We start from the raw sequence: 15540 nt of genomic DNA, 5'->3' as shown, positions 1-15540 counted from the left end.
TTCTCAGTGGTCCTTTCAACAGCTCCCAATGACTCACAACATCTTGATAACCCCATCATGCAAGACTCATCTCTCCTGGTGGATGGTTTCCCCCCTCAGCTTTTTCAGGGCAGACCCCTCCCCCCCCCCGTTGGCACGGTGACAACAGATGCCTCCCTGTTTGGGGGGGGCACTATCAGGGCAGTATGGCCCAGGGCACATGGCAACAATTAGAACGCCACCTGCACATAAATGTCCTGGAGATGAGGGCGGTGCTTTTAACGTTGCAAGCCCTTCAGAGCTCTCTTCCCACAGGGACTATAGCAATTCAAACGGACAATATGTCTGTGGTGTGGTACATAAACAAGCAGGGTGGAACAAAGTCCTACCCCCTATGTTGAGAAGCACTCAGACTTTGGCAATGGGCGATTTCCTCTCAACGGTTTCTGATAGCAATGCACATCCCCGGGAAGTCCAACGTCATAGCGGACAGATTGAGCAGAACTATCCTCATGCCTCACGAGTGGTCTCTAAATCAAGCAGTAGCAGACAGAATATTTCAGAAATGGGGCCAGCCTTGCTGCGATCTTTTTGCAACTCCTCAAAACAGCAAGTGCCTCGACTTCTTCACACTCTTTCCTCTACCAGGCCATGCCCCCAGAGACACCCTTTTTCACGATTGGCCCTGGGGTCTTCTATATGCCTTTCCTCCCTTACCATTGATCCCGCAATTAACTCAGAAAGCAACTGCATTGAGATCCAAAATGATCCTCATTGCTCCGTTTTGGCCTCGACAAGTATGGTTTCCGTTCCTACACAGTTACCTACTGGAACAGCCTTGGCATCTGGAACCCCTTCCGGATCTGTTGACCCATTTCACGGGCAAGCTGCATCAGTCCCTTCATTCCCTCAACCTCACAGCTTGGTTGCACCACTTCCAGCCATAGCCAGGCTTCCCCTTATTGCTCCTCCTGTCCGTGATATCATTCTGGCTTCCCATAAGTCCAATACTAGGAAGACGTATGCGAGTAAATGGAAGCGTTTTTCGCTCTGGGCACAAGCTAGGTCCTTAGATCCTTTCCATGCACCCATTCATAAGGTTCTAGACTTTCTGGTGGAACTGTTTCATTCAGGGTTATCGTCAGCCACTATCAGGGTACAATTAGCGGCAATTGCTAATTTTCATGTGGGGCTCTCAGAAGCAAATATTATGTCCCACAAACTCTGTAAAGCCTTTCTAAAGGGCATCTTTTTGCTTAGACCTCCAGTTAAGGATCCGCTCCCACAATGGGATTTGAATTTGGTTCTAACCTCATTGATTCTGCCTCCCTTTGAACCTGCAGCCTCTTGCTCCCTCAAGCTTCTTTCTTGGAAAACTCTGTTTTTAGTAGCCATAACATCTGCCAGAAGGGTATCGGAACTTCAAGCCTTGTCTGTCCGTCCCCCTTATTTGGTCTTTCACAAAGACAGGGCAACTCTCAGAACAAATCCTTCCTTCCTACCAAAAGTGTCCTCTGAAGCAAATCTAAACCACTCCATTGACTTGCCTGTCTTCTTCTCAGACTATTCCAACAGGGCTGAACAGAAATTACATTCATTGGATGTTCATCGCCAACTACGGTATTATCTAGACAGGACAAAACAACTCAGAAAGTCAGACCAGCCCTTTCTCTCTTATGCTGCAGGAAATAAAGGGCTTCCAGAATCAAAGGTTACTCTCTCCAGATGGTTGACATCTATTATTACCTTTGTCTATGAGTTGAGACACAGGCAACTTCCGTCTAGGCCTAAGGCTCATTCAACCAGGGCACTGTCAACATCAACGGCTTTTCAAGCAAGGTTACCATTATATGCCATTTGTGCAGCAGCTACATGGGCTTCCCAACATACCTTTATTGCCCATTACAAACTTGATATATCCTCCAGAAATAGAACTGACTTTGGTTCCACTGTACTCAGGAGTCTGTTCTATTGAGCCACCCAGGAATAAGGTGCTAGGGACGCTGTCCCATCCAGCAAGAATGAAGGCGAGAATGACAACTCAACATTAAGAAGTTATGTTCTAACCATAACGTTCCATGTTAGTTGTCTTCTTCTCACCTTCTTTCTTGCGTCCCTCCCTCCTGCCCCCTAGCCTGGACAGACTTGAGGTCTCTGACTCCTTCCATTTCTTGAGATGTAACATTTTACGGTTTCCCCGTATCTTTAGTGTTACTAGCAGGGAGTCTGTACTTGCAAATGACAATTATAATAATATATTTATACTATGTCTTAGCTTCCAAACGAGATCTGGGAAGTTAGCGCATGGTATTGTGGGTTATAGGGCTGCCTCGAGCCGGTAAAAATAGCTCTCGAGCTATAGTATAGGCCTAGTCGGAGCCGAGGATTGGCTCCGAACCCATCCAGCAAGAAAGAAAGTGAGAAGAAGACAACTAACATGGAACATTATGGTAAGAACATAACTTCTTATTATGACTGCATCTACTATGTTGGAATTTCTGGTAGCCCAGACTTGTCGTAAAAAAAGCATTATGTGGGCAGCAAGGGCTTTGAGAATAAATATTTTCCCTAGAATGAGAGGTGGGGGATCATCCATTGTGAAGCAAGTTGATCTGTTTTCCATCTCATCCCAGGCTGACACACAGTGGAACCTACTAGAATGGTCCCCATCTGTCCTGCTACAAGTACTTGTGTTATTAGATTGCAGCTAAATTGCTTCCTATCATTTGCTCTAAACCACAGGTGCCCCACCTTCTACTAGTCTGATCTTAATTAATCCCACCACCTGACCCTCATAAACTGCACCACCCTCCCAGAAAACGTACTCTAATCCTAACACTCCCACTAATCCTTAACTCTAATCTGAATCATTGCTGCCTAACATTCCCATTTCACTCTCTAATCCTAAATTCCCCTATCACTCCCTAAATCTAAAACTCTTTTTCTCCCTCCTTCCTCGCTAAAGTGGAACTCTGACTTCTTCCTAACCCTAAAACTTTTCTCCTGCTCCCTAAATATAAATTCTTTGATCGATCTCTAACCCTAAACCCCCTTTCCTGCTCCATAAACTGTAATTCCCTGATCTTTCATTAAACATAAACTTCCCTTGCCCTCCATAAACATAAATTTCCTAAATGTTCTGCAGCCCTAAAACTCCCCTCCTGTTTCCTAACCTTAAATTGCCTGATCACTCCCTAATCATTAAACTCCCCTCCTGCAGTCTAAATTCCTTGATCTCTTCTCAAAGCTCAAAACTCCCTTACCTAAATTTCCTGACTATTCCCCACCCTAGACCCCTCTCTCACTCTCTGAGCTTAAATTTTCTTCATTCTCATCTCTTAATCTAAAATCTCCTTTCATCCCTGGCCAAACTTAATCTAAACTCCCACCTCCTCCTATTCCCTCCTCACAGCTGTTGCAGTTACTTTACTCATACTCAAATAAGTGTTTGGACAAGGTAGAGCAGCTCCAGGGTCCCTATAAATTATTCGCACTTTTCAAAGTTCGAATGTCATATGGTCGACACCATATGATCAAACTTTGAAAAGTTCGAAGGTTAAAAGCAATGACTCCGTAAGGTGCAGAATGGGAAAATTTCCCTTTTCTGCACTGAAGTGCGATCTCAGAGTTGGTATATTTAAGTAAGGGAGGTGCAGGGGGGCTCACCCCTCCCCCCTGCTCAGAGCATTCAGGTAAGGTTTTATTTTTTTAAATTTTTTATTATATTTTCGAAGTTTCAAACTTCGCTGATATGAGGTTCGAAGTTTTGAAACTACGAATATATAATGTAGACCCTAGCTCCACTCTCTCTCTCTGCACAGCCCTCACACCATCCCCAGTCACATGTCTGAATTAAAATGTAAGCAGCTCTCCATGCAAGTTCCCTCCTGCGAGACTGTGATTTTTGAGCAGCCTGGACTCAACCAATTGTAGTAGATCCCACTAAGTACTTAACCAGTTATTGAAGCCAATTATCTCATGCTTGTATTTAGACATTATTCTTGGAAAAAGATAGGTTTCCACTCAGAATCGGAGTGTTGCCTTAATTTAAAACACGCATGGTGAGATCCAGCATATTCCACTTCATGTACCTCAGGGTTGAGCATCGCAGGTAATTCTCACACACACACACACACACACACACACACACACACACACACACACACACACACACACACACACACACACACACACACACACACACACACACACACACACACACACACACGCACACACACACACACACACACACACGCACACACACACACACACACACACACACACACACACACACACGCACACACACACACACACACACACACACACACACACACGCACACACACACACACACACACACACACACACACACACACACACACACACACACACACACACGCACACACACACACACACACACACACACACACACACGCACACACACACACACACACACACACACGCACACACACACACACACACACACACACACACACACACACACACACACACACACACGCACACACATGCACTCACACACACACACACACACACACTCACGCACACACGCACACACGCACACACACACACACACACACACACACACACACACACACACACACACACACACACACACACACACTGCTATTAGGTCATATTCATATTTGTCAAGTGAAAGGGACTGAAGAGTTCTTGTGACTTCATGGATCATGGTACCAGAAAGACAGCAAACTGCCACCCTCTCTTTATTCAGCCTCATGTGCAAGTCTGTATGACTGACCACAGAGTAATCAATCGCTAAGCCGTTTCTGTTTGTACTCCCTGAATTATATCAGTGTAAGTGTTTCAGATGTGAGGGGGTAGTAATATACGGATACTAATTTTACGTTGAGCCTTAGCATTTCTGGTTCTAGGAGGCTTGAGAAGTAACTTCTTGACAGCAATAGCATATGCTGGTTTGGTGGTTTCATGAAGAACTGTGAGTGGTGCATTTTGGTTCTCATAGGACACCATTTTAAGTGAGAGTGCTTTCTCTATGTTGGGACGATACTTGCACCTCTCACAGATAGTGAATTGTTACTTGACAGACATGACACTGTCTGTCAACATTAGTTTCTAGACTGCCCTAAGAGCACCTGGTGCTACAAGGCTGGCTACAGAAGGGACACGTTGATTTGTCTTCTATATCAAACAGAAGAATTAATTTTTACAAAGGGTCTTAACCTGATGTTTAGCTGCTTAGTCAACTGGTCTAAGGAAAGTTTAGAGTAAGAGATTACAACGACTAGCTAGTACTAACAGTTGTAGTAATACCAACACAGCAGCTAACTACATGATACAAATCAGAGAGCAACTATGGTCAGCTGACAACAGGTAAGATGAAAGTAGGGTAGGGTAGGGAGACATGTAAAAGATGGAGTTTGTAAGAGAACTGGCTCTACGGAATGGGTTCATTTTCATGGCTTGTGACTATGGAGTATACAGTGTGTTGCTGCTGCTTGGTAGACAGCTCAGAACTGCCCAGCTAAATAGACCACTGAAGTTTATTAAACACAAGACAAAAAAGCTACATGGCCAGAACGTTGAACTTCCTGTGTTCCCTGGGCTAATGAGATGTGCAGAAAATGACTCAGACACTTTCTCCCATAAGGTAAGCTCTCATTCCAAAAATCAGGTGATTTCCCTACTGCAAACAAAGCAAAGCACAATCAGAAGCTGTAGCACAGCAGCCAAAGTAGTACAATGAAACAAACAATGCTGCTTCTCTATTCTCAGAGGGATTAGTTGTAGGTCATGTCCAGTTAAACAGCAACGCTAGACTGTTTCCTTGAAAAAATACTTTTATACTAACATTTTTTAATGAAATCTGTTGTGATATACAAGAGTAAAGGGAATGACAAGATCTTTCAAGAGAAAGCCTCTGTCTATCTACCAGGACCTGGTATGTCTGCTTGTAATAAAGTGAGTAAAAGTTGGGGCTGCCAATCCTTTCTGCCCTTACTGTTACCGAGTAGCTTCCTATACATTTCTGTTTCATGGCTCTCAAGAGTGCACTCTCCTCTTCCAAATGACAGATAGTAACTGTTTATAATTGCAAGATGAAATAATTTACACAGAAGCCCAGAAGTCTACTGTTATAAAGCTGTCCACAGTTGATCTCCCACATCCTCCAAACTGAGGATGAATACACAGAAACAATCTGAATCAACATGGGTACTAGTATTTTTCTGGTTTGAAAAAAAAAAATAATACATAACTCTCATTCGGAAAGTATCTATGCAGCTTAAGGCATATGCTTTTTATTTAGTCATCTTTCATATTGTTGAGCTAAGACAGGATGCGTGTAAGCCACAATGTAGTTGCTATGGCATACATCCTGTGTGGTCAGCCTAACAGAAATCTGCTACCTTTTTAACAGAAAACATCATGCTTATGACTTACACACTGCTGGATGTATTTATCTTAAGAAATAAGGAAATTAGAACAGTTGGAGGAGGTTGCAAAACCATCTATTTTGCTCTTTTCTTGTGCTGGCTTTGACAATCCTTTTCTAAAATAATAGTTAATAATGGGCAGGCAGTCCATTTATAATTACTGCATAATTGCAGGTAAGTAATATTGTCCTTGCTACTTTACAGATTCTATAGGATCAATTATATAGTTTTTGCCTCTGTGTTTGCATCTTAGGCATTTAACAAAATCTATTCTGTACTTGTTCGTTATCCTTTAACTGATGGGAGTTCTTCTATTCTTATAGTAACTGCAATGTTCTGTGGACATTTACATTAAAAATAACTTGTTACAAATTATTTTTATTGCCTTAGTGTACATTAAAGGTAATGATGTCATTTTAAAGCCTACACAGTTTTTCATGGTATCATTTTTTTTCCTCTCTGTGACAATTTAGAGTGCTTGACAATTGTAGTCTGATCTAAAATATTTTGATCACTGCATAAAATATCCTGTAGCACATAGCACTGTAAGTCGGAAACCAATATCTAAGCGAACAGTGTTATATCTAGGGACTGTTATACAGATTGTGGCATTGTAGAACAGTTCTAAGAACATTTTCTCCACGTACATCTTGAGACAGTTAAAAAATCCGAACAGATAGTGCTATGTTTCGGGACGGGTCTATGTCAGATGATCAAAAGTTCAAGAAACTGAAAATCAAAATATCTAAAACTCAAATTATTGAAAATATTTTTAACGTAGGGGAAAAGCCCCCCCTGCACCTCTCATATGGGGGCTGCACCCCCACATCCCCTACTAATTATTATATACCAACTCCAAGATTACACAACACTGGAGAAAGGGCAAGATCCATTTTCAATATTTTATGTTTTAGATATTTTGATTTTCAGTCTTTTGAGTTTTTAGTCTTCTGAAGGGGATCCCGTTGGATATATAGTTTTATGGTTTAGTGTAATAATTACTTAAAACTATTTATATAAATGAATGAAGTCTGATTACTGATGGGTTATCTTGTTTTATTACTGACGAGTGCTCTCGTTTGTTTAGTTATCTGCCTTTTCTTGTTTTATTACTGACGAGTGCTCTCGTTTGTTTAGTTATCTGCCTTTTCTTGTTTTATTACTGATGAGTACTCTCGTTTGTTTAGTTATCTGCCTTTTCTTGTTTTATTACTGACGAGTGCTCTCGTTTGTTTAGTTATCTGTCTTTTCTTGTTTTATTACTGACGAGTGCTCTTGTTTGTTTAGTTATCTGCCTTTTCTTGTTTTATTAGTGACGAGTGCTCTCGTTTGTTTAGTTATCTGCCTTTTCTTGTTTTATTAGTGACGAGTGCTCTCGTTTGTTTAGTTATCTGTCTTTTCTTGCTTGTTCCTGTGATATGTATGAATATAAGTTTCTGAAGTATCTTTGGTTGGAGTCATGGCCCACCTAACAAACTAATAAAAAAAAATAAACAAACAAGCTAAAAAATAAATGCTATGTCCATTATAAAAGCTTTTATATTTGCCTTGGTTTCCTAGTCAAACTTCTCCTTTACTCTGCTTTTTAAGCAAAACTGAGTTGAAGCAGAAATAATTAATTTCTTTAATGCCACTCAAAATGGATTTAAGTCACTGAGTGAAATACAGTGACTTCTGTTTTTTCTTAACAGCTTTTTTGATCGATTAGATAATTAAAAAGTGTGTTCTAATAAGGCAGGTGTTGTGAAGAAGCTGAACTTCCACTGAAGACCAGTGACGTGAAAATCAGGGAGATCAATATCTAAAATAAATATAGTTTCACAGCACTGGTTAATTGTAACCCAAACTTCTACTTGATGATGGAAATAAACCTTTCTTTACTCCAGCTTCTCAGTGTTCTAATGTTATTGTGTGTGTGTGTTTGTGGGTGCGGATGTGGGTACACATGTGTGTGTGTGTGTGTGTGTGTGTGTGTGTGTGTGTGTGTGTGCGTGTGTGTGAGTGTGTGTGTGAGTGTGAGTGTGCATGTGTATGTGTATGTGTGTGTGTGTGTTTCAAATGGTCAGGAAATTCACTGTAACGTGTAAAGAGGATCATGTTCACTATAGACAATTAAAAGTTATTTAAGGCTATATACAGAAGACTACAGAACTCTTTCAGTGCAATCTTAGCCTGAGACACTGATATGTGTTATGACTGCATGTGAAAAAAACTTAGGTTCCTATATTACCATTTACAATAGTCTGCACTGACAAACATATGATAAAATTGCTTATTGCGTTATGATTTTATAACCCATTTCTTTACATGACATTCTGAAAAATAATTTAACTTTGTCATTTTTGATAATTAGATGTTGTGTGCATATAGCATTTGCACAATAGCTGAGTACTTTATCTGACCTATTACCGAATGGGTCATTATAAATTCAACCACCACTTGGACACTTATCTGACTGTTTCACTTACAGTACGCTTTTCTTCTCCTTTGTTTAAATTCTAGTATTATACATATTGAGTTTTAATATTGCAACCACTTCTAACACGATTTTATGTTTTTAACTGTGTGTCACTGAAAATCAGTTCAGCCCTTCAACAGAATTAATTAGGAAAATTGTAAGGTGCTAGAATGTTCACTTGTTTTAGTGTTAAAGCATCCTGGCATATAGCATGTGAAGTATATTTTTATTATATCTTTCTTGTCATCAACATGTCCTCCCTTTCCCTGTATTTTCATTACCTAATAAGATTGTTAGGCCTTGGGAAATAAAGTCATATATGTTGTGATTCCATCAGTAAACAAGTCAGAGACAGTCATTTTTTGTCAAGTCAGTTTTGGTCAAAATAAATGTTCTCCTGCTACATCTATCTACAAACCGTTATATGTCACTGGTAAGTACCATTTCTGTAGTATTGTTTCATAAGATAATGTGTTATACAATTGCAAGCTGCAGCAGTCAACCAAAAATCATGTCATTCCCAACAACTGCAGCAAAGCAACCCCACAATATACAAAATAAGGCTATAACCAATAAACAGCAATTATTTATATATTGGGACTTTTCTATACAAAAATGGGAGTACAATATTCCTTGGGAAACTCATTACTTTGCTGTGACATGGAGTCTGAGAAATGTGGTAGAATTTTTTTCAGTATTGGGCACCTCAATGAAATTGTTTCTTAAAATAATTACTGTGCAAATCCTGTAACTAGTATTTTCTTTAGCAACTGAAGCAACAGTGAGGCTTGTCACTGCCTAAGATTCACAAAAAAATCTATGTACGGCAGAGTTTTCCTAATGAGAAGTTATTTCCCATTTTATTCATTTATTTATTGCTTTTGTTTACCAAGAAAGTTTGACTGGTCACAAGACCCATTTTCAGTGGGGGCCCAGGGAGAAAGGCTACAAGTTTGGCTAGGAAACCATTAACTTTGTGATTTGTTAGCCCACTTTCAGCAAAATGCAGTGTATAACTCTCCAGACTCATTTTGTTAGCTCAGAGGCAGAGGCAACAGCACTGAATGCAAGAAGCCCTAGATTTTACTTCCAAATGCATATCAGTGTTTTCTTTTCATGTTTCAGGTGTGGTACACAAAGCAAGATAGAGGGTATATACAATATTCAGGTCCTGTAATCATTACAGGGCCAAATTGCTAAGGTTCCTGCCTAGAGTCCTGTTTTATATCTTGTGAATTTATTGTTGGAGTGATATTTTGCTATGTAATGTGCCTACTCTTGTTATCTGCTTCAACATAAGAAGGATGTCAGTGCTACAGTGTAAGAAATTATGGCTTATTTGGTTTATCTACACACAGTTTATTTAATAAGAAATTTGGTGATGAATTCTTCCAACTATGTTTGTGCCAGCTGGAAAAAAGTCACTGTTGTAAGATGTAGCATACAAAAGAGCGATTTCAAAAAGCAACTTTAATCTTCTCTCTTAAACACAATAACTTATACTGGGAGAACTATATTATCATGTTTTCCTACTGTATCATAATGAGATTGTATGAAAGCAGTGCAGGATGCAGTGCTGTGTCAGCAAACTATTTAACTGCTGAACACAGTGAAGGTACTGCCTAAGAAACAGGCAGGCTTACCATTTTCTGTTCTACTATACACAAATCACAGTAACATCGCACCATAATTTTAACATTGACCAATCACATCTCCCCACCCCGCCTTATCACAAAGCACAAGGCAAAACACCTAACCACCTTGTCAAGTCCACCTTGAAGTCAAAATCTTTCCAACATTACCTTAAGCTGCTCACATATCACTAGATAACATACATCTCTACATCTGATAGTACATTCTAACACATAAATACCACTTTTACTATTTTTAAACCCACCATCACAGTTGACATACTCCTTCTAACCTGCCTAACCTCTTTACTCTTAATTCTCAACCTTGCTATAACTATATCCTTGCATACTTCCCACACACCAATGCACATCAACAACCTCCTCAAACCATCTCCAATAAACAACACAGCTTCTCAAATATCTCCTCCCAGCTTTCCCCAATAACCTCTCATATTATTCAAGGTACAGTCTGGCCTCCTCACCTCCTATGGAACCACACTCGACACTAGTACCATCACCTAGGAATAAAAACACTTCCCATGGTACTCATTCCTCATTATCTATCTACTCAAATGTGGAGACATACATCCTAATCCAGGTCATCCCTCTAATCTGAATAACAAGAGTTACCCCAAAGATTTAAACATGCATACACTGAACCTTAGAAATACATGTAATAAAATAGCCCCATTTCATGCCTGGATTGATCAAAGTAAAACCTGACATACTAGCCCGTTCCGAAACATGGCTACGCACCAATGTAAGATACTCAGAAATAATACCTCCAAACTTTGAAATATTGAAAAGAGATAAAATAGGGGAGGGATAGCCCTTCTTTATCCCTCTACATTCAATATTACACTCTACACGTGTAATATACCCATCTTTTCTAATGCTGATGTACTAATCCCTTTTTTGAACCTCAACATATCAAAAAGGATTTGCATAATAGTAATATATTTTCCACCAGGTCACGATATTCCAATGTTGGAAAATGTTTTATCCTGGACATCCCAAACAATGAACCTTGAAACAATAATCTTAGGAGACACAAATATAGATTAGCTAACCATAGCTTCCAAGCCCCCCCCCCACAAATAGTATAAATCTGTATGTTTTTTCTCAGCTTATCAATACTCCAACAAGATACAGCAAAGATCTTACCTGACAATCCACCCCAGACTGGATCCTAGTATCCCACCCCACCAATTACCGATCTTCCAGTACACTGTCTAGTTTGCTGAGCGATCGTCTGCCAGCTTCTTAGAGTAAATTACCAACAACAAAGAGTACACACTGTAAAATCAGTTAGGAACTCAATTAATTTTTGGCAGCATAAATTCAACAATCACCTACAGGAAATAGACTGGACACCCCTTAAACAACTACCCCTTAATGCTGCTGTACTGTACTTTAATAACACCTTCCTTCACATACTTAATACACCAGCTCCCATTTGTATGAAAAGAATCAAAAAGAACTCAGCACAATGTCTCTCTAAGGAATGTAAACACCTGATGAAGCAAAGGGACCTAGCCTGGTCAACCTGAAACAAAACAAAAATGAACAAAGTCATGTTAATTTCAAAACACTATGTAACAAAGTGACAACACTAATCAACACAGATAAGAAGTCATACTATTCCCAGCTTTAACTATAGCATAAAATTAACCCCAATACATTTTGGCACTCTGTATTTTCTCTACTTAACCCAGGAACAAACAGAGAGCACACCCGATCACCTGATACCCCTCTATCACAAATAGCCAAGCACTTTAGCAAGCACTTCATAAAATCAGTATCAGACCTACTAATTAACACCCCTAATGCTGGACCCCCCCCACCCTTCGACCTATTCAGACACCAAACCTAGACTATCAACTACTTCTAACCTTGTCATTAATAACCCCCCTACTCAACAAAATGTCATACAAACTCATTTCAGCCCATACCCTTTGACACCATTAAGAAACCGCTTCAAAAACCAAAACCCTGCTCCATCTCAGCTGATAATCTTGCACAACACTACCTCAAACTGTCTGCCAGCTCAATTGTCTACCCAATCAGTATCCTTATAAATAGGTCTTTATCCAAATCAGAAATACCTACCATATGGAAACAATCTCACATCAACCACATCCATAAAGGAAGCAACTCTTTTGAACCATCCAATTTCTGTCCGATATCCATCTTGTCACCCATATCCAGAATTCTTGAGAGAGATGTCCATCAGCAGGTAATGCAATACCTATTGCAAAACAATTTTAACCAAAACCCAACATGGCTTCTGACCCAGCCACAGCAAAGCTACAGCTCTATTACTCTTTGCAGATACCGTAAACAAGGCCAGAGATGCAGGATGCTATACCTCCTCAGTACTCCTTGATCTCTCCAAGGCCTTTGACACAGTGTCTCACCCTGTACTATCAAACACACTGTCTAACTTAGGCTTCTCACATAACACAGTAAAATTGTTTCAGAGCTACCTCAAGGATTGTAAACAAGCAGTGAAATGGTCCAATGAACTCTTGCCCTTTCTGCATAACCTTACTGGAGTCCCTCAAGGCTCCATCCTCGGACCCCTACTCTTTAACATTTTCACAACAACCTTAACACTTCCTCTCACCCTGGAACCCTCATTCAATATGCTGATGATTCCACCATAATCTGTACTGCTCAATCACTACCAGAACTACTTTCAAAAATTCAACAGTCCTTTATTGCAATTGAATCCTGGCTAAGAAATACCCAGTTCTTTCTTAATCCAAAGAAGACTAAACTAGTACTATTTCACCCCCACAAACACCTCCCCTGTCACTGATCATTTAAACATCCTTGCATCTGACAACACTGTCATACAAATAGTGCAGGAAACCAAACTTCTAGTAGTTATCATTGGCAATAAACTTTCATTCAACACCCATATATAACAAAATGTAAAGAAAACTTATCAAAAACTGGGACTCATACAGAAACAAACTTTTCCTTACTGCAACATCCTAAACTTTCCCTGCAAAACCATTTTTACTTCCCTCCCTTCTTTACGGTGCTCCTTTCCTATCTAACTCAGAAACTTCTACCCTAAGCAAGATGGAGCAGTGCTACAGCAAAGTTGCAAAGTTTGCCACATACTCTAAATATCACAGACACCACTGTAAACTGCTACTAGACCTAAACTGACTTGAACTCCCCAAACAACTTGCCTTTACTCAGCTATCCATCTTGCACAACCTTATTTTCAAGCCTACTGCCTGCCCTGCACTAGCCAATTTGCTCATATCTTACACACCAAATCAATTCCTATGATCAGAAGACAAAAATCTCTTAGCTATCTCAAAACCTACAAGAAAACTAGGTCACTCTCAGTATTCATACGCTGTCTCTATACTATGGAATTCACTACCTTTAGCTACCAGGTCTATGCCTGGCCTAACCTATTTCAAAGCCTCTTTAAAAAAAATCATCTCAAAAATACATGGCTCTGCTCCTGCATAAAGCCTGCCTAATACTCAGATCTTCCTCTTCTTCCACACTAGCCTCATCCTCCTCTTCTGTCACATTTCACTCCCTCATAGTCTGCAAGATCCTACGGCTCTCCTAACTTCTTCTCTGTTTCTATACCATATCCTTAAGCTACTGCTCAGACTATAATGCCTTTGTTCTTCTTAAGTCTCTCACTACCTTTCTGCATCACTAACGTTCTGGCTACTATTTTCCTAACGCAAACCAACATTCTATTGTTTTCATGTACTATAACAGTCAATGTCATACATTGCACTACCCACATACTATTTTTGGATACTATCTACTTATAAGCTATGTATATGGTGAGAGTGACTGTTATTATCTATAAATTTTTAACTCTATAGAATTGTGTAGCTGTGTAGAATATATAGTAATATCTTGTAACATAGTTTATGTTCTTTCAACTTATTTGTGTATAGCATTTCTAATGTTATTTGTATTGGATTGGATTGTACTATATTTGTATTGTACTGTATGTGGAGCTTTTCTACCCGGGCCTCTGCTGAAAATGGGTTCTGTTGATTCAGTCAAACTACCCCAGTAAACAAATGTCAAATAAATACATAAATAAATAAATATCAACTCAATACTCCTACACAAACAAAAAATATTTGCTTGACAGAAGCAAGATGTCAAAATACTGTAGCGCTCAACAATACTATAGCCAGTTGCTATAAGTCCATCGTTTGAAGTGCTAGCCCTACCTATGTTGGGTAGTACTTCATTCTGGAAAGGGTACTTTTAATTTAGTCCTCTAACAGGGTAGTAAGTGATGGTGAAGCAGGGGCAACCAATGCTGTAGCACTTACCTCTCCAGATGACAAATCTATGACAACAGAAAGGGTTTCTGAAAGGGGATGGCTCTTCAATATGGGTGCCAAGTCTCCCAGCTCTCCACAAAATATCTACTAATGAGGACCACTGCAAAATCTCCAGTATAAGAAAGAAGCCCCTGTTTTTCACTAATACTTCCCAGTGGCTACTTGCTGTCATCTCTAAAACCTCTGGCTAGGGCAGCCTGTTCTATGGAAAACTGTTACGCTTTCTTTAGGAAGGATGGATCTACTAGCTTTAACTCCTGATCATGTACCCATGTCTTTGTATTAGATATAAGAAGAAGTAGTCTGGAATGCAAGGAATGGACCAGGAATAACATAGCAGGTGACTGGTGTGCTATTGCATGTATGACATTCCAATATGCCAACAGGAAGTTTGATAACCTATAGTAACTTTGTGAAACATTCCATTAACATCTTAGTGGCTTGTACAGTGCAGAATTGATATGTTAGAGACAGTCTTTCTCCAGAAATGCTTTGGATTGATTTGGCTGTAAATTGTAGCCCACAATCACTAGAAAATGTTTCCAACCCTTTATATCTTACAAAGAGTTCCCATAATATTTCCATAGTGTGTCTGTTGGTGGTGGTGGATGTTATTGGAAAAATCTCTGACCACTTGTAGCAAACATCTAATGCCCCTAAACAGCTATGCAAAGATGACCAGGTGAGGAGTGGT

The 15540-nt window shown here is 39.8% G+C and overlaps 1 protein-coding gene across 1 annotated transcript in view; it reads left to right on the top strand.

Annotated features, from left to right (window-relative positions):
* Window positions 1-6414: 6414 nt before the first annotated feature.
* The window catches only part of LOC122794104, a 1019538-nt gene continuing 1010412 nt past the window's right edge, over window positions 6415-15540 (top strand). The window contains exon 1 of the mRNA XM_044062251.1: window positions 6415-6585. Coding sequence (XP_043918186.1) covers window positions 6546-6585 — 40 coding nt within the window. The 5' untranslated portion in view covers window positions 6415-6545. The remainder of the gene's footprint in view (window positions 6586-15540) is intronic.

This window comes from Protopterus annectens, chromosome 2.part1 (genome assembly GCF_019279795.1).
Source record: "Protopterus annectens isolate FY-2018-M chromosome 2.part1, PAN1.0, whole genome shotgun sequence".
Classification (NCBI taxonomy): domain Eukaryota; kingdom Metazoa; phylum Chordata; order Ceratodontiformes; family Protopteridae; genus Protopterus; species Protopterus annectens.
Note: the sequence above shows the minus strand (reverse complement) of the source record. Positions and strands in the feature narration are given on the sequence as shown.